Below are 19568 nucleotides of genomic sequence, written 5' to 3' on the forward strand. Positions count from 1 at the left end.
GCTTGTTGCGGTCGAGGCGATACGAAGGAGGAAGGGCGACCATATTTATCACGGGCAGTCATTGGCGGCATAATCAGTTAGGGAAACTCATCCCGGCCTTCCTCTATGTGTTGATTTTAACTTCAAGGCACGTGACTCCCGCGCCGGTTAGAGCATCCTCCTTCGGATTGGCTGACAGGCCTCCACCAATCAGAAGGATATTCCCGCGTAGCAAACAAAGCAGAGTGAGCGCTTTGGCGGTCTGCAAGTTTAAGGAGGTTTGTTGTGGAGGTAGGTTGGTTTTTGGCGGCCTGAGGAATGGATCTGAGGAAAAGTATAGTGTTCCGCACAACTGGTTAGGCGGGACAGGTGCCGCCAGGCTTTTCCTGATTTTTATTTTATTTTTGCCTGTGGAAAAGTGATTGTGAGGAGAAAGGAGGTTATGGGGGAGGTGAGGGATATGATAATAGAGGAATTTTGTCCTCTCTTTGGTAGAAAAAGAGGGGAAAAAAAACCACCGGGAGGAGCTTCTGAGGAAAGGAAGCGAGGTTCGCCTTTTGAAAAGACCAAAGGGAGATAGAGCCTCGGAGATAAAAAATATCTCATAAAAATCCCGAATACATGCTGGCTGGGGAATTCTGGGAGTTGATGTCCACAGGTCTTAAAAGTGGGCAAAATTGGGAAAAATCTGCTCTTAAAGGCCATGACTGGGGCAGGGGGGAACAGGAAAAATTGATAATTGATAAGTTTTGGGAGGATTCTCATGTAAACCAGGGGTTTTGGAGGGCCAAAACCTGAGGATTAAAAATATGGTAGAAAGGCCAGACCTTAGGAGGAACATCCTGGCCTTATATACAGGTAGTCCTCAATAGAGCCCAAATTTCTATTGTTAGGTGAGATATTTATGTTTTGCTCCATTTTGCCACTTTTCTCGCCGCAGTTGTTTAAGTTAGTAACACTGTTGTTAAAGGAATTTAACTTCCCCCTTGACTTTGGTCACAGAAGATAATCACATGATCTGGGACACAGCAACGAACCGGTTGCTAAGCCTGTGAGTTTTGTTCATAGGGTTAGGGGGATGCTGCAAAGGTAACTATGAAAAATGGTCATAAGTCACGTGCCCTTGTAACTTGGAATGGTCACTAAATGAACTGTTGTTAAGTCTAGGACTACCTCTGCTGTCTGTGGCACAGATTGCCACATGATATGGTGAGAAGTCTTTATAACAGGTTGAATGCCTGCCTGCCTGAAATGATGGCACACATTTTGGGCTGAGCATGTCAAATACAAGTAGTCCTCAACTTAACAGTTTGTTTAGTGACCATTCAAAGTTACAAAAAATTGACTCATCAGGTTCAGGTTCAAACCTTTATTGTCAATGCACAATATTTATACAATGAAATTGAGCCTCCCTCGGTGCAGCCCACGCAAGAACACAGAATACATCTCAATAAATCAAAAATAAAAATAAATCCCAGATAAGTAATAAACTAGCACGCATTTCTACATTTATACATACAGAAAAATAAAATAAAAATATATTGCACTGGTATATACATTGGCACTGTAAGTCTATCAGTGATGGCTAACCTTTTCGTCACGTGCCAAAAGTGCCTGCACTCATAATGCAATGCTTGCACGACCCCCCCTGTGCCCTTGCACATGCATGCTTGGCCTCCCTGCGCATGCATGGCAGATACCTGACAAGCAGCTGGTGGGAGGCGTGCATGCATGCGCTGTGGGCCTGATCTGGGACAACGGTTCACATGCTGGCAGAGTTGGCTGTGTGCCACTTCCGGCACACGTCACATTAACATCATGGGTCACATTAAGCCTTGTGGTGGTATGTTGCGTTTAGCAGTCTGATGGCCCATTATGACTGTTTTTCACACCATTGCAGCATCCCCAAGGTCATATGATCAAAATTTGGATGCTTGGCAACTGGCTTAGATTTACAATGGTTGCAGCATCCTGGGGTCCTGTGATTTCCTTTTGTGACCTTTTGACAAGCAAAATCAATGAGAAAGCCACATTCACATAACAACCATGTTACTGACTTAACTGTAGCAATTAAATGAACAGCTGTGACAGAAAAGGTCATTAAATGGTGCAAAACTCATTAGCAATGGAAAATTTGGATTTAATTGTGGTTGTAAGTTGACTACCTTTACTCAGAAAATGCCTTATTTGATTCTGCTGGTGGTGTATCAAGCACCCTGTATCCAGCAAGAGAGAAAATTACTTACGCGTTCATTTATTAAAAAAACAAAAACCAGTCCAATCACATGTGGCACTCTACCATATAAAGAAGCTTCAAAGAACTAAAATGAATTAATTTTTTTAAAAAATAATTTTTTATTGCTTTTTAAGACAGACACAGAGAGACAAAACATAAAAACATCAAGCCATCTTCCATATATATACATACAGTGTGTCGGTTGGTTTATAAATTGTTTTGTGCTTCCATTTTGTAGTCTTCAGTTACAATTACATTGTATATATTCTCATATTTTCAATCAAAGATTAAGTACATTAATATTATTAATCATTCGACTATACTTTTATTCATTCATGTTTTACAAAATAATCCATATTTTACTTAATTTATTTTATGACAGTTCATATTATCTCAAATCTATCCTACAATCATTTTGTAGATATAATAAGAATACATCTTTATATATTTATTATTTTCTAAGAATCTATTTCATTACCATGTTTTATTGTCTAACCATTGATAGAATAGATCCCAAATTTTATAAAATTGTTAATCAACTTGTTCTCTGATTTCAAATGTCAATCTACTCATTTCAGCACATTCCAATATTTTCTTAATGATTTCCTCCTGTAATGGTATTTTCTCATTTTTCCAGTTTTTGGCAAATACAATCCTAGCCGCTGTTAATACATTTACAATCAGGTATTTCAATTCTTTATTACATATTTCAGGCAAAACTCCCAATAAAAATCTCTGGTTTCAAGTCTATATGCTTTTTTGTCATTTTTTCCAACCATGTGTGAATTTTAGTCCAACATTTTTTGGCATCCGCACAAGTTTACCACATATGGTAATATGAGCCTGGTATCTGATGACATTTGTCAGACTTGTTCTTGAACATTCCTGCTATTCTTGTTGGGGAAAATGCCACCTGTAAAACATCTTATACAAATTTTCTTTATATGCTGTTGACATTGTCATCTTATAATTTTGAGACCACAATTTTTGCCATTTCTCCAGATCAACCCCATATCCAAAATTCTTCCCCCAAGCAATCATAGTTTCTTTAACTTGTTCTTCTTCTAGTTTAATTTCTAATAAATATCCATATAATTTTTTAATCACCTTTTCATCAGTACCTGTCAAAATCTTATCTAAATCAGTCAGTTTATCATAGAAACCTTCTGTTTTAGAATCTTTGTCATACCTTGAATGTATTTGTGCATATGAAAACCAATTCATCTTTATACCTTGTTCCTCTAGTTTTTGCATAGATTTAAGTTCACCCTTTTCATTCAATATTTCACCATATCTAACTGTTTGTTCCTTTTTATATATTATAGGATAAGAAAATGCTTCAATAGTCGATAGCCAGACTGGAATTTTCAAATAACATTGCCTTTTAGTCTTCTCCCAACTTAACCATAGAGACTCCCGTATATAATGTCTTCTAAAATACCCCTGTGTTTTAGTTCCTTTATACCATAGAAAAGCATGCCATCCCAACAACAGATCATGTCCTTCTAGTGTCAACAATCTAGCATTTCTTAATGTTATCCATTCCTTAACCCACATCAAATTTGTAGCTTGGTAATACAACTCCCAATTAGGCAAAGCAAATCCTCTTATTCTGGCATCTTGCAAAAGTTTTAACTTTAATCTTGCTTTCTTACCTTGCCATATATATTTCAACACAATTTTATTTAAATCTTCAAAATAATCTTTTCCAGGCCTAACTAGAATTGTTTGGAACAAATATAAAATTCGGGGTAGTATATTAATCTTGATTGTTGATATTCTCCCTATTAATGACAGTTGTAAAATTTCCCATTTCGCCAAATCTAGCGCTATCTGCTGCTTAAGTTTGATATAATTATTCCCTTTTAGTGTACTACATCTTGCTGTCAAATGTATCCCCAAGTACTTGATCTTATTTGTGACCTGGATTTTCAGTACATCTGCTAGTTCTTCCTTTTGTCTTGAGAGCAAGGAAATGAATTGATTAAATTTGTTTGCCACCCATCTCACCATTTACTTGAAATGAATTACGAACAAACAAATTTTTGAAGGGCCAGAGGTAATGCTGAGCGCATTGCCATTCTCACTGGACCTCCGAAAATCGCATGCGGGTGCTTTTGAGAATAGTTGTTGGGTGTTGGTGGATGTTGGTGTGTCATTCAAAATGCATAAGTTTGCCATCACTCATCTAATGAATTTACAGTGAGCAAGGGGTTGGACTAGATGCGGTGGTGGTGAACCTGTGGCATGCGTGCCAGATGGGGCACTCAGAGCCCTGGGCATGCATGCCATTGCCCCAGCACAGAGTTCGTCAGAATTCGTTACTAGAAAGCCAGAAGGACAGGGGGCAGTGCTGCTCCCCTCCTCCTCTCTATGCGCACCTGAGGACATTTCTCACATCACCCGCCTCTCTGCCCAGCAGCCAAATGGGAGCGCTTCCTCCCTCCCGTCTGGGGTAAGGTGAGTGGCTCACATGTGCTGTGAGAGTGCGGCACGGGTGGCAGCCTGTTGAGTCTGTGGTGAAGGTTCCCGTGGTGGGGTTGGAGAGGAGCTAGGTTGGAGGGGATCATAGCTCACAGCATGGTATAGCTGGAGGGGAGGGGAGCAGAGCGCTCAGGCCACAGCATGGGCTTTGCAGTGCCAGCCCTGCACGTGTGCTGGCCCTGCCTTGTTGCTTACACCTCCACTTCATCTTATTTATGCAAATTCCCCAAGAAGCAGGTCCAACACATGGATCAAAGGTGGGAAATGCACCCAGATGCCTTTTTCAAGGCACCCCCAGCTGAGAATCACTGCCGTAGATTGTTGATTCAGAAAATATCCATTTCTTTAGTGTTAACTAATAGTGTGCAGCTATTTTTGGTATAGGGATAGATTTGTATTGGGTGCTTTATTTTTATTTTTTATTTTGTGTTTTTGTAGAATCCAACTCTTGAACATCCAAAAATGAGTACAGCAAAAAAAGCAAAAACAGATAGTGGAAGATCATTCCAAGGGGCCTGGACAGAGTCATTTGGAGTGATTGAACGCAATGGGAAAGCGTTCTGTGTTCTGTGTCACGAAAGTGTTGTGTGTCGCACTTCAAGTGTCAGACGGCACTTTGAGACCAACCACAAAAGTGTTGCCAAACTTGATGAAACTGAAAGAAAACAGTTTCTTGAAGAGGAATTGAGGAAATACTGTTCCCAGTATTCTAGTGTTTGCAACTCTCCTAGAACAAATCATCTGACAGCTGCCAGTTTTCAAATTTCACTATGCATAGCAAAACATGGTAAGCCCCTCTCTGATGGTGATATTATCAAAACAGCCATGTTGTCTGTGAGTAATTCCCTTTTTCATGATTTCCCAAACAAAGACAAAATTATTCAACGCATCTCTGAGATGCCACTTAGCAGAAATACTGTTAAAGATCGAGTCCAGCCCATGGCAAGTGAAGTTAGTCAGCAGCTCACTAGTGACCTACAAAAGGCAGCCTGTTACTCCATGTGCTTGGATGAAAGCACAGATATAAACAATCATGCAAGGCTAGCAGTGATTTTGCGTTATGCTGTTGGTGACATCATGAGAGAAGAGCTGGTGAAACTGGTGTCTTTGCCTGAAGGAACACAAGGGATAGATATATACAATGCTGTCATGGACGCTTTTTTGTCACAAGACATAAGGCCAGAAAAAGTGGTTTCAATTACTAGTGATGGGGCACCTTCTATGGTGGGGGCAACATCTGGTTTCATACAGTTCTTTGTTAAAGAAACAAAACATGAAGTCATTCAGTTCCATTGTATTCTACACCAAGCAGCTCTTTGTGCCAGGGAAAGCAGCAAAAAATTTGACGACGTCCTCAGAGATGTCACAAAAATGGTGAATTACATCATGGCTCATGCTCTGAATTTTCAACAGTTTCAAGCACTTGTTGAGGAGGTTCAGGCACAGTATAACTGTTTACTTATGTACAATAATGTCCGGTGGCTGAGCAGAGGACGAGTCCTGGAGAGATTTGTAGCCTGCTTGAATGAAATTAGGCTGTTTATGAATGAAAAGGAGCAGGAATACCCACAGCTCACTGATATGGCCTGGCTTACCAACCTCAGTTTTTTTACAGATTTTACACTACACTTCAATGTACTGAACAAACAACTACAAGGTGTAGGGAAAACAGCAGAAAGGATGTTTTGTGATATCAAAACATTTGAAGAAAAACTGCAGGTTTTTGAAAAAGACCTTGAAAGTGGGGAGCTGAAATATTTTCCAAATCTAAAAATGCATTTAGAAAATTCTACATTTGCAGACAATCCTACAAGCCACCAGGAAATCTACAAGGAATTTTCTAGCATTGTAGCAGCTGCAAAGGTGAATCTTAGTAACAGATTTTTACAGTTCCGTAAGTTGGAGACAACCCTGTGTTTTCTTACTTCTCCAGATAAAGCCGAATTTGAAGAACTTGATCTTTCCTGCTTAGACTGGTTAGATTTAGGAAACCTGGAAATGGAGCTAATAGAATTTCAAGAAAGCTCCCTCTGGAAAAATAAATTCTATGACCTGCGTGAAACACTTGAGAAGATAGGAGGGATGACGAAGAGCAGAGTTAGTTCTGAAAATGAAATCCTTAAAGTATGGAATTCTCTGCCAATTATGTTTAAGTCAATGAAAGCCCTTGGAGTTGCTTTCCTTACTTTGTTTGGCTCAACTTATACTTGTGAGCAGCTGTTTTCAGCTTTGAATTATATCAAGTCTGACACCCGAAACAGACTAACAGATGACCTGAGTGCTGCATGTGTTGGTCTTAAACTTACCAAGTATGAGCCAAGGTTGGACACATTATCAGCCTGCAGTCACATTTAATTGTTCACAAGCATGTTAAATGCAAACTTTTACATTTCAATAAAAAGTTATTTGTATTATTGAAAGCTCCATTATTGTGTTTTTCTTTTTAAGACAAAGGATGTTAATGTACGAGCTGTTTTTTCTAAACTGAAATCTCAGTATTCAGGTTAAATTGCTGTGTTGGCACTTTGCGAGAAGTAAGTGGGTTTTGGGATGCAGTTTGGGCACTCTGTCTAAAAGGTTCGTCATCACTGGATTAGAGAATGTGTGTGTGTGTGATGGTGTTGAGTATCAGAATCTGGATAAAGATGTATAGGCTCCATGCCACTTCTTGATGAAATACCATTAAGTTAGTCCATAATCTAGAGGTCCTCATAGCCAGAAAGGCTTTTGTATTAACCTACCGCATGTGCCAGATGTGCTGTTCCCAGTTCAGATAACATAATCGGAGTTGGGAGGGACCTTATAGGTCATCTAGTCCAACCTCCCACTCAAGCTGGAGACCCTACACCATTCCTGACAAATGGCAGTCCAATCTCTTGAAGGTCTCGAGTGATGGCGCTCCCACAACTTCTGAGGGCAACTTCTGTTCAAGAGGGTATGTTTATGGCCATTCATGCCTTAATTATTTTCTGGATGTGCTTTTTTTTTGCAATGTGTTCTATAGGAGGCTGACTTTGAAAGCATTTGGAAGCTGCAGCTGCTTCAGAAGGTGCAGTGTGTGCAGTTGGAGACACTTGTCTGTAATGTGTACATGCTCCAGAACTCTCGTGAGAAACAATGTCATTTAGAGCAGGGGTCGCCAACTTTTTGGACCTCAGGGACCACCAAACTCATAATTAAATCCCGCGGACCAGAGACCCTGGGAAAATCCCCCAAAAGTGTGCAAGAAAATTCCCTACCCTGTTTTCCTACCGGTCGACATTCTTTATTTGGGATCACACAATACCATTTCCAGCTCCGTTCTCAGGGGGAGAAAGAGAGAGACTTTTGGCTTCATGCAAGCAAAGCAGCAGAAGCAGCAGAAGTCTTTCTCTCTCCCAAACTTCGCCAGAAATGAGTCTTTGTAAGACTTGTTGCACTGGCGCAGCCTCTTGGAGCAGGATGCCTTGCAGGGTCCCAAAGACTCATTTTTGGCGGGGTTTGGGGAACAGAAAGACTTGCTACTTTCCTTGTGTGCAGCCAAAAGCAGAAGAAAGAAGCAGAAAAAAGCAGCCCCGTAGACAGGCCAGGCATGTGGGGTGAGTGGGGCAAATTCCCCCCCTCCACCCTTTCCCCCCTCCCCTCACTACCTCGTGTTGTTTGCAATGCAAGAGACGCAAGCTTTGTTTCTGCGGGCCATGTGGGCGGCGTAGCCTTGTGTTCCTGTGTAGCCTGCATTAATTGCTTTGGGGGTGCTTTGGGGATGACATTTCTCTGCAGACCACCAAAATTTTCTCGGACCACCAGTGGTCCCGCCCCACTAGTGGGCGACCACTGATTTAGAGAACCTAGAAAATGTGTCTTCTCTGACCTGGTATCTGCCTTGTGATACAGCCTACTCAGTCACTTAGGATGGCTTTTCCTTTCATTGGCTTTTTGTACGGCTTTTAAAACCTGACTCTTTCCATTAAACATAAGGACAGAATAGTAATTGGAGCCCGGTCTGTTATTTATTGCATTATTTGAGGAAATGGATTATTTTTGTGTGTCATCTTTGTTGGTTGGTTTACTGTTTTAGCTGTATTTTTTGTTTCTTGCTTTGCTCAAACGGGAAGCCGTATGTATTTATGGAATAAAATAGCCTTACAATCCATAATAATGCCAACACGGGATTTCTTGTTACTGCAGACCAACCATTTGATCAGCCACATAGTATCAACTGGATATAATTAAGTGAGAACATCCTTTTAATGGTGGGTTGATGGTGACCTGCAGGATGCATTCTTTTCTAACCTCATGCTCCTGATACACCAACCTTTTCTCTTTTCTTTTGCAGAACATTACAGATTGATTTTGAAAGCACCTGTTAATTCAAAGCATAATTTTATGTAATAAATTTACAGACACATTTACACATATGCTCCCAGAGCGAACTGAGAACAACATTAACAGTTTAAACTAGGGCAAAAGGGTAAGGGAGATGGGAGAACATTTTTGCCTTGAATATAGCCTTCACCCCAATTCTCTCTTTTGTGGCGATGGCTTGCTTGGATGCTGTGTGGCTCTCTGGGAAAAAGTTTGGTGGAGTGACTCTGCAAATAGAAGAGAGCACAAGAATAAAACTACTGTGGGTTTTTTTTTTTCCAGAGCAAGAACCACTTTGAAACTTACATTTGCACAGTGGATGCTTTAAAATTAAAAGGCTGTACGTAAGACTTTTCTCAGTGTACTTTTGCAGCTGGGATTTAGGGACATACTACCTCCAGACTAGGCTGGACCAATTTTAAGTTGAAGGATACCTTCTGTTTCACAAAGGTGTTGTAAGGGAATATGGAACAGGACAGTTGTGCTGATAGAAATAGACATATCTATTTTTATCAGCACGACTGTCCTGTCTCTTAGCACTTTTTATTTTTAGTAAAACATGTGAGTTTTGCCCAGTGGGGATGTTAGATCCCTGCTGCTTTGACTGCCTGGCTCTGTACCTTTTCATCTCTATCTTGTTCAAGAAAATTGAACTAAAATCTTTTAGAACGCTCTTTTCTCTTACTGGAAGGTGGGGGGGGGGAAGAGGGACTATTTCTCTGGATTCTACTGAACCAAATCTCCTGGCATCCTATACCAGGACCTGCGATGACAGGCAGCTTTTGTAATACGTAGTTCAGCAACATCTGGAGGATCAGACCTCTTCTTTCTGAAATGTAAAAATACAAGCATTTTGTGATCATGGATGGCAGCAAATAAAAGCGAGAGAGGCTTGCCTTTACGCGTGGAATCCAGTTGCTTTTTGAAGTACTTCTGCCTTTCTTCTAACTGGTGGGCCATCTTGACGTTCTGCCATCCTGGGGGAGAGATTAGAGCAGGAGGCAGCTCACCTTGTGTGAATCTCTACCCAACCTGTTCCTGCCTTCAGCCATTATTTTCTCAACTCACCTTCCTTAATGCTCCTCAGGAAATCTTCCTGGGTTGGTAAGCTCTTAGGCTTGTGTTCCACTCTCTCGGGGATGTGGAAAAACGCACGAGCGGCAGGTAAGCGAAACAGCAATATTTGCATAATGGAGAATAAGTTGGATGTCAGCCAGTAGGTAAAGATTGCCTGCAAGGGGGGCGGGGGAAGAGAGCATCAGGTAATCTGCTGGGTTCTACTTCTGCCTCACTCCTTCACGTGCTGATGATGTTATCTAGCCTGGTATAGAAATGTCTGAAGGATACCAAGCTCACACCCAGAAGAAGGTTTTTTTCTGTTATATTTTCTGTTTTTTTTCCTACCCTGTGTAACATCATCTCTTAAAATACGGCTTTGTCAACCAGTTTCGGGAACCCATGGTAGAACGGAGCCTGTTAGATACTTGTATGACTTTTAAAAAATCTTTTGCTTTTGTAAATAACTCGAGGTGGCAAACATACCTAATACGCCCTCTTCCTATTTTCTTGCACAACAACCCTGTGAAGCGGTTGGGCTGAGAAAGAATGACTGGGCCATAGTCACCCAGATGGGCTTTCATGCTTAAGGCAGGACTAGAACTCACAGTCTCCTGGTTTCTATCCAGCAACCTTAACTACTAGACCTGTGATGGTGAACCTATGGCACACATGCCAGAGGTAGCATGCAGAGGCCTCTCTCTGGGAACACGAGCTGTTGTCCCAGCTCAGCTCTGCTGCGCGTGAGTCTCCCGTCCACCCTCTGGTCTTCTGATCTCTGCTGCGCATGCGTAGGGGGCGGGGCGCATGCAGGGAGGGATGGGGTGCAAGGGCAGGGGGGTGCATACATGGGAGACACGTGAACATTGCATTTTGCACGCTTGCTTTGGGCACTTGGTGCCAAAAAGGTTAGCCATCACTGTACTAGACCAAAGTACACATACGCTGTATGTTTTTCACATTAGTTTTTGTCTTTTAATTAAATCTGTTGTTTTAATGGTTTTAATATACTCTTGATTATTACTATGTTTGCCATCCAGAGTCACTATGTGTGATGGCTATACAAATGAAATAAATGAACACATAATTTATAGAACAAAAAGGTCACTCGGGGAGACACACGGGCGTGGAAAGCTTGCAGGCTTCCAACAGTGCCAACTTTGAAGCTAGTGGCTTAAAGAAAATTATGTCTACCTCCAGGCCATCTACAATTATGTCTACCTCCAGGCCCTGCACAACTGCAATTTGCAAGTGACAGTGAGAGACAGCTGGCCTATACATTTGATTAATAAATAAAAATCTACCGGCTTTCCCGCAGAACATAGCTGAAATGCCCTTTTACCGTTGGAAAAGAAATAATGAAAGGGAGGAAGACTACTGGCATCACACGGAAAACCTTTTTCATTAGGTCCAGGTTCGGGTTTGGAGGTCCTGCTTGCATCCCAGTCTGAAGAAGAAGAAAGAGCAGGAATAGGAGTAGGAAGGAGGAAGGAGGAAGGAGGGAGGAGGAGGAGGAGGTGGAGAAGAAGAAGAAAAGAAGAAGAAGAAGAAGAAGAAGAAGAAGAAGAAGAAGAAGAAGAAGAAGAAGAAGAAGAAGAAGAAGAAGAAGAAGAAGAAGAAGAAATAAATGTGTTATCTAGTGGCCACTGTTCATTTTTTTATTCTTCCTGCTTCAAGTCTCTGTCCCATCCTCATTCTACACCATAAGGATGATTTTTAACATTTAGATCAGCCTGTCGGGAAACAAGCGGGCCGAAGATCCAGCTAGAGCCAGGCTTCAGATAAATGGAGAGTCACTCAATCCTTAGCTGAGATCTGGCTAGATGTTTTACACCCAAGAAGTGCTTTCTCGTGCCTACTAATCTTTTCAAAATTATCTTGATGGGGGAAGGAAAAAGATCTGGGGGGGAACTCTATCGCTAAGCGGAAGCACAATCTGTGGACAACCAGACTTCGCTTTCAAATTGCCCAAATCTTACCTCCGTAACGATCCACATGGTGACAGATACCATCACGGGTAATATGTAGTAAGGATCTGGGGCTGTGAGATCTGTGAACCACCACAGCCCTCCTGTCTGCATGCTGGGCACAGGACACTCCGCCATTTTGCGCAGGGCGAAGAAGAAGGAGATGAAAATGGGCGCCTGAGACCGAGAGAAGAAGAAATCAAGCCAGGAATCTGCACATGATAGCCAATTTAAAGTGTGCCATAAAAGCTGACCTGAACAAAAGGTGTGATTAATCCTCGCAGGGGGTTAATATTATGGGTTTTCTGATAGCGCTCCATATCCAGGACGGCCTGCGTAACTGGAAGGAAAAGAGACAGGATGTGAGAGCACGCACAGTGTGACTATGTGAGATAACCTAGGAGCAAATACAGTAAACAGAGGTTTGTATTTAAATAATGGTTTTATCTACAGAGAATATATACACACACACATATTAGTAAGATCTTAAATGGGAATCAGCAATTACAGCACAGAAGCACACACAGAGAAAGAGATATCCCCCAACAGGGCCTCTTTTTATTATAGGCTCTTAAAGTGATACCAGCCCCAAAACTTTGCTGACTCATTCCTAGCATTACATCATTGTAGCAGTTGGTTAGCTCTTATATCATTACCCTGATACAGGAAAAGTGATGCTAAGATACAACTAGACCTGTCTGGCATGGAACATTTCCTGTCCTTCAGATTGTGTACTACAATTCCTATCTCCCTCAATCAAAGCGCTACATTTTAGACGCTGATAGTATTTATGGAAGATTACCTTTCCATCTACTTCGTCCTCTCTCAACCTGACTTCACCTTAACGGCTGCTGCAGCTCCAGACTTGGTTTAATCCCAAAGCTTTTATTAGTCTCGCTCGGGTTTGGTCTCATTTTAAACTTACACTGAGGTCTGTTGCCAGTCTTCTTGGCTTCGCTGATTCTAGCCGTTAACGTGGTGATTTGGGGCACGTGATTATTCAACTCGATCGCGTCACGCTGGCTCTTTACAATGAGTGGGAAAACAAGACAGCGTATAAATACCGTCCCTGGAAATTAGGCAGGAGAGAAGAATTGCGTTATTTTGCAAGACAAGGTCGCTGGTAGCCACACAGAAATTCAGTCCCTCAAGAGTTTATCTTAAGAGATACAGAAAGTATTAATTCCTTAACTGGACAAGGGAGGCTGTGCGAGAACACATTTACCCAAAAACCAAATTATTTTTTTAAACTATTTTTTTTAAACTCAAGACTTCACTCTGCTGATTTGGGACACTGTGAGAACGAAAGAAATATTTACAGTACCCCGACAGCAATTCTATCTACCAATTTTGACTTGGGTTCCTCAACACGTCGCCTTTTAGTAATCCGAGGCATTAACTGCAATTTTGAAAATAATTTAAAACAACCATAGTTTTTTTTTAATCTTAAGTTTGCCCAGAATATTTTCTTCTGATTCCTGCAGGATGAAAAACACTTTCCCCCTCCCCTATCTGGCCTTTAGGGATGCGGTGGCTCAGTGGCTAACACGCTGAGCTCTTCAATCAGAAAGGTCGGCAGATCGGCGGTTCGAATCCCTAGCACCGCATAATGGAGAGAGCTCCCGTTACTTGTCCCAGCTTCTGCCAAACTAGCAGTTCAAAAGCATGTAAAAATGCAAGTAGAAAAATTGGGTCCATTTGGGTGGGAAGGGAACAGCGTTCTGTGCGCCTTCAAGCGTTTAGTCATGCCGGCCACATGACATGGAGACGTCTTTGGACAGCGCTGGCTCTTTGATTTAAAAATAGAGATGAGCACACTGCCCCCTACAGCTGGAAACAACTAGTATGTATGTGCGAGAACTTTTACCTTTATCTGGTTTTTAAAATCTAGATGTGTCAATGACTGAACAGGTCTTCGCTTCCCAATTGTGATGCATAATTCCTTGTCCACCAGTATACAGGTAAATCCTCAACTTACAACAGTTCATTTAGTGACCGTTCAAAGTGACAACAGCACTGAAAAAAGCGGCTTACGGCCTTTTTCACGCTTGACATTTTGCAAGATCACGTGATCAAAACCCAGGCGCGTGGCATCCACACTCGCATTTATAATGGTCGCAGTACTCTGGGGGGTGTGTCACACAACCCCCCCTTTTGCGACCTTCTGATGAGCAAAGTCTACGGGAAAGCCGGATTCATTAAATTAGCAACTGAGGTGACTCCCTTAAGTACCATGGCGAGGGCTTCTGGTTTGAAGTCTCTTCGGCGACAGACAGAAATCCGCAATCACGGATTTGCTGGTTTCGGGGCTAAGCCACCCCGTAGAGGGGGATACTGCCAGCAGGGTTGAGGAGAGCCGCATTTCTCCTCCTCAGCTGCCATTACTCCCTTTCCCGAAGGCGGTTGCAGCGGTGGTCAGAAATGGCCACCACAAAGAAGAACTTGACCGGAAAAGAATATGCAGGAGGAAGATAAGAAGTGAAAGTTTTGGCTGACCGGGTTAAATTGTAAAAGCAACAACTAAGGTACCCTGGAATTTAAACTAAAAAAAAATAACATCGCTCCCAAAGAAGAGTTGGAAGCAGCGAAGGAAAGTGAAAAGGGAAGGGTTTTTTTTTTTTTCTTCTTCTCTCTCCTTCCCTATACTGATAACTAAGAGACTTAAATAAGAAATCGGAAAAATCCACTTTGACATCAATAGGCAAAGCTGAAAATAAGCTGAAAAAAAAAAAACCAAAATGTCAAAGCCATAATAAAGATTTCTGGACACTAAAAATTCTTTTTTCATAAGCAGGAAGGGAGAGAAAAAGAATAAAAGGGCAGGATCTGGAAGAGGAAGGAGACTGCCTGGAATTAAAAAGAATCTACAGTAAAACTCCAAGACTTCTAAAAGATACATCTTAACTGAAACTTTGTAACTAAACAGTAACCCCAGGAAGACAAAGTGAAAAAAAAGAGCAAAAAGAAACAGCTTGCGTGTATTTGGATTACTTCGTGATCTTTGGATTCTTGGTTATAGCATTTGAATGACTAAAATTAATCGGGTGGTTGTTTAAAAATTTATACAATGGCACTACTTCTGGATGAATTGAAAATGGAACTTAAAAAGTATAAAGAAGATGCACAAGAAGGGAAGGGTTCTTTTGGCTTCGTTTTTCAATTCTAAGACATGGAGATTTGGAACTATGAGAAGCAACAAGAAGTGTCTGCAAAACAAGAAGACTGGGACAAAGAAGAAGCCATCTTTAATGAACAAGTAATTCTATGTGGGGAAGAAAAAGGAAAGGGGGGAAAGAGAATGGAGAATTTAAGACTTAAAAAGACAACCAAAGAAAAGAAAAATAATTCAAAAAATAAGTATAATACTGGAAAGCAACAGAAAAGGGGAATACAGAAGAGAGAAATAGAGGTAGAGAGACAAGGAGGTAAAAAGGGGAGAGAGAAGAAGAGAGGGAAGAAGGAAAGGAAAAGAAGTTACAAAGGACCGGAGCAAGATATAGAAAAACAGGACCTATTTAGAGATAATGGGTGAAAATCTAATTGAAAAAGGGATTCTGTAAAGGTACATAAGATTGTATTGTTGTATTGCAATAGAAATTGATTGTATTGTAATAGAAATAACTTCAGAAAATTGGAAACAATGTATGATTAAAATGAGGGATAAAATAGTTAGTGTAATTTAGTGAAATGTTTGTTAATAAGTGAAATAAAATGAGAAAATTGAATTAGGAAGAAATGGGAACATTTTAATTAGTTAATGTTTTATAAAATATAAGTGAAGGGGTGGGGGAATTAATTATGGAAAGCTTATAACTGTTCCCATAGAAGTATGATATTTAATTGAAAAGTAATGTTAAAGAACTTAAGACTTCAATGAATATTAATATTGATGATAGAATTGAATTGGAATGGAATGTGTTGTTTTATTTACATACATTTATAATTTTTTCTTTTTTTAAGAATACAGTGTGTATTTTAAGAATGTACTAAGCAGAATCCGAATGGAAGCTATGTATTATATTGAATGTTATAACTTTAGGGCATATATTGAAGCCTAAATAAGAGTTAAATGGATAAATTTAAAAGATATAAAGGCGTCATACTCCAATCAGTAACTACAGGAGAAATTTTGTTTAATGAGAAAAGATAATAGATAATTGAAACAGGACAGACAAAAAATATAAATACAATGATTTGAATTGAGATGAGATAATTAAAATAAAATTGAGAAAATTAAAAGAGGGGAGAAGCCATGCAGAAAATGTAAAATAGTAATAAGATATGGAATAGAATATAAAAATGAGCATGAACCTGAATTTGTGTTTGTACGAAGAAATGTAACCCGGGATTACGCTACTTTCAAAAAAGATGTTTTATTTGTATTTTTTTTTTCTCTTTGTGAAAACTCCAATAAAATTTACAAAAAGAAAAAAAAAAGAACCGTGGCGAGAAAGGTCGTAAAAATGGTGCCAAACTCCATGAACCGTCTCACTTAGCAGTAGACATTTTGGGCTCCATTGCGATCGTCAATGGAGGATAACAAGGTCTGTCTGCTCCCATCTGCTGAACCATCCCATCATCTTCTTTACCTGCCACAATGGCTCCCCACCAAGGCAGTCCCAAGTCCAGGTGGAAAGATTCCAAAAACTTCAGGATAAAGCCCACTGGCGTATAGCTTTCCAGGCCCAGTTCAGCCAAAGTCGGTTCTTGCAAAACCTGGCCAAGCTCCTCTAAAGGGAGGACTTTCTCCAGAGGTGTGGCGGATACACCTTGAGTCACCTGAAAGGCACAAATTAAGAGTTAAGAGGGAACGTTATTCTTCCCAGATCCGAAGCCTGGGCGAAGTTTCCTTTTCAGCTGTACCTGGATGCCTGCCATGGCCGCAGTGCTCTGACAGCGGACTGTGAGCCTCCAAGGAGCAAGAGGGAAACTCGTCGGCTGAGGGACAAAAGAAATTCTGGCCTGCGACCATCTCAGCGGAACAGCTGCTCTATGAACCTGCAAAGGAAGCGGCAAAAAGCACCTTAATAAACTGGGAATCGCAATGCCAATAAAGGTGCATCCAGAACACCCAAAGCACAAGGGATGTATGGCTGTTTTCCAGGCCATTCATGGTTTTGTAACATTCAGGGGGTTCTCTCTGCAAACCCCACTTCTTTCTAGCACTGATGATGTTTCCTAGTTGGGTCAGGAAACATATGCAAGAAAGCAGCCAAACTCAAAGAGAGCCCCAATGACCCCACAGTCGTCGCCTTTCTCTTGTCTGCAAACGTCCATCCCTTCTAGCACTAATGATGTGACCTCGTCAGAATCATCAGCCGGAAGGAACCTTGGAGGTCTTCTAGTCCAGCCCCCTGCTCAAGCAGGAGATCTGACCTATACTATTTGTAAAACAGCTGCAAGGAAACAGCCCAGCTCAGGGCACACCAAGGACCCCACAATCCTCCTCCTCCTCTTTGCAAACACCATTCCCTTCCAGCACTGACAATGTTATATAGTCTGGTCATGAAACGTCCTCCTCCTCGTCACATCCCCACCTCCTTTCAGGCACTGAGGATGTTACCTAACCAAATCGTTAGAATAGAGCTGGAGATTTAGAATTGATGAATGAGCTGGAAAGGACCTTGGAGGTTTTCTAATCCAGCCTCTCTGCTCAAGCAGGAGATCCTATATCATTTGGCAAACGCCTGCAAGGAAACAACCCAGCTCAGGGAGACCCCAAGGACCCCCTCATTGCAAAACAGGGTGAACTTTCGCCCATTCCCTGCTTTGCAACGTTCACGGGATCCCCTTGAAAGCAATTACCGAGGAAGCACAACAAACAGGTAGGACACCGGGTAAGATGACCCCTTTCATCCCCGGTTTGGGCCTAAGGTCAGGTCCTGGGGTGGGGTCAGAAAGCAGGAGGCTCTCATCCTTGGGACTCCCCGTCCGACACCCGAGGACAGTTCACCCAGTTCTGGGTCAGCCGGGCACTTCGCCAGCAAAGGACGAGCAGCGCAGGCCTGTGGCGGGTCCCGGGTGGACTACAACTCCCACCCACGCGACGGGCGTGTGACGTCACAGGTCCCGGGGCGACCCACCTGTGCGCGAAGCCCCCCCGCTGCGACCCACGCTCGTCGCAGCGCCCCAAAAGCAGCCATGGTCTCTTGGCTTGACCGGCCGCCTGGTCACGTGACCGGAACTCGGGCCGGAAAGGACGCGACGCTCTTCCGAGGCCGCCGCAGCCCTCTTGGTTACGGGCACGTGGTTTTACATCTCCCGGGAGAGGCGGTCTCTAGGCTTCCTTCTTAAGGAATCAAAGTCGAGGAGCGAAAAAAACAAAACAAAAATAAAATAACGACTCGGAGAGTGAAACGCCCTCTGGGAAACGGGTAAAGGTTAAGCAGACTTTATCTACCGTGGCCATGTTTGTCACGGGCACGTCGAGCCTTCCTTTTTGGAGGAGTGAAGCCATGGTTTTGCAGGCGAGGAAGAACGGAAGCGGAACTGCGGCCATGTTTCTCTCGGGCAACAATGCCTTTATGTGATAGGTCCGCGCAATCTCATCCAGCCTAGCTACGTTACGTTTCAACTCCGGCGACTTCGCGTCGTTAGACTTCAACTCCCAGAATTCCTCAGTGTACGCTTCTTAAAGCGGCAAAGATTGGAAGACCTTACAGTAGCTCGTTCGGTTTCATTCTACCAAGTGGCCACGGGAGGGAGCTGTTGTACGCGTTACTTCCGAGTTATTCGTGCTAAATTAGGAGTTCGTTAATTAATTTAGGAGTGTAACAATTCAACAGGCTGGATCAACAGCAGCGCCCCACCGTGGCCATTTGGTAGAATGAAACCCAAAGAGCAGCACGCTTTTAACGGGATTGTTCCCTAGTTACGACCTGACACTCTTGATTTGTAAGTTTTTTTACTTTTAATTTCTGCTTTGCCAACAATTTAGTGGTACCCATGCAAGATCCTGGTTAGGGTCAAGGGTTTGGGTTAGGTTTAGTTTACTTTAGTTTACTTCATTGTCATTGCACCTCGTACAATGAAATTAAATGCTATCTTCAGTGTACATTAGAATTATGAAAATAAACACAAACACACATCCTTCACATTCTATACATTGGATTGAAAACCCCTGATATTTGTCCTTATTTTTATTATTGTCCTGTACCGTCTGCCAGATGGTAATAGTAAGGTGACCAACTGTCCCCCTTTAGTCCTCTTTTTGTAAGTTCTGTCCTCTCTCAGAAATGTGCTCCTACATGTCCTCCTTTTGGATATTTGAAGACTAATCTGTAAATCTCCGTATTTCAGCCGATCCGATCCTTTGTGTGTGATGTGATGTATTTGAATTTGACATGACGATTCATCAAGGCTTGGTACACTGCGGCGAGACGCAATTGTGAGACGCATGCGCTCCACGCAGGAGAATTGTTTTGAAAGAGTGCTGCATGCAAGAGTGCTTTGTTTTTTTTTTCCTTCAATTTATTTGTGTCCTGCTTCTCATTGTAAAAAAG

General features: G+C 42.0%; 2 protein-coding genes across 4 annotated transcripts; one reads left to right on the top strand and one right to left on the bottom strand.

Annotated features, from left to right (window-relative positions):
* The first annotated feature begins 7 nt into the window (after positions 1-7).
* Positions 8-7119, top strand: LOC113452897 (general transcription factor II-I repeat domain-containing protein 2A-like). Of its 2 annotated transcripts, none has more exons than XM_026724390.2 (2): positions 8-270; positions 5138-7119. In XM_026724390.2, the coding sequence occupies exon 2, from the start codon at positions 5162-5164 to the stop codon at positions 7052-7054; it is 1893 nt and encodes a 630-aa protein (XP_026580175.1). In that variant the 5' UTR covers positions 8-270; positions 5138-5161; the 3' UTR covers positions 7055-7119. The 2 variants fall into 2 exon arrangements, with proteins under 2 accessions (XP_026580175.1, XP_087772097.1); XM_087915971.1 differs by lacking the exon at positions 8-270 and adding an exon at positions 2852-2899.
* A 1925-nt stretch (positions 7120-9044) lies between these two features.
* Positions 9045-18242, bottom strand: LOC113452898 (mitochondrial inner membrane protein OXA1L-like). Of its 2 annotated transcripts, none has more exons than XM_087915974.1 (10): positions 18150-18242; positions 16930-17064; positions 16656-16845; positions 12992-13135; positions 12321-12406; positions 12079-12243; positions 11442-11546; positions 10112-10274; positions 9940-10020; positions 9045-9270 (listed from the first exon to the last, which is right to left on the bottom strand). In XM_087915974.1, exons 1-10 carry the CDS (start codon positions 18207-18209, stop codon positions 9191-9193), a joined length of 1209 nt encoding a protein of 402 aa, XP_087772100.1. In that variant the 5' UTR covers positions 18210-18242; the 3' UTR covers positions 9045-9190. The 2 variants fall into 2 exon arrangements, with proteins under 2 accessions (XP_087772100.1, XP_087772101.1); XM_087915975.1 differs by having other exon boundaries at positions 9045-9264; positions 9934-10020.
* Between the last annotated feature and the right edge of the window lie 1326 nt (positions 18243-19568).

The sequence above is a fragment of the Pseudonaja textilis genome, chromosome Z (genome assembly GCF_049901715.1).
Source record: "Pseudonaja textilis isolate UNSWEBS1 chromosome Z, rPseTex1.2, whole genome shotgun sequence".
Taxonomy (NCBI): Eukaryota; Metazoa; Chordata; class Lepidosauria; order Squamata; family Elapidae; genus Pseudonaja; species Pseudonaja textilis.

Coding starts and splice junctions, on each gene's coding strand:
- LOC113452898 (XM_087915974.1), bottom strand. CDS start 18,209: ATGGCTGCTTTTGGGGCGCTGCGACGAGCGTGGGTCGCAGCGGGGGGG. Junction 13,136..16,655: donor GTGGGGAGCCATTGTGGCAG/GTAAAGAAGATG, acceptor CCTAATTTCCAG/GGACGGTATTTATACGCTGT. Junction 10,275..11,441: donor TCATTATTTCTTTTCCAACG/GTAAAAGGGCAT, acceptor CCCCCCTTGCAG/GCAATCTTTACCTACTGGCT.
- LOC113452897 (XM_026724390.2), top strand. CDS start 5,162: ATGAGTACAGCAAAAAAAGCAAAAACAGATAGTGGAAGATCATTCCAA.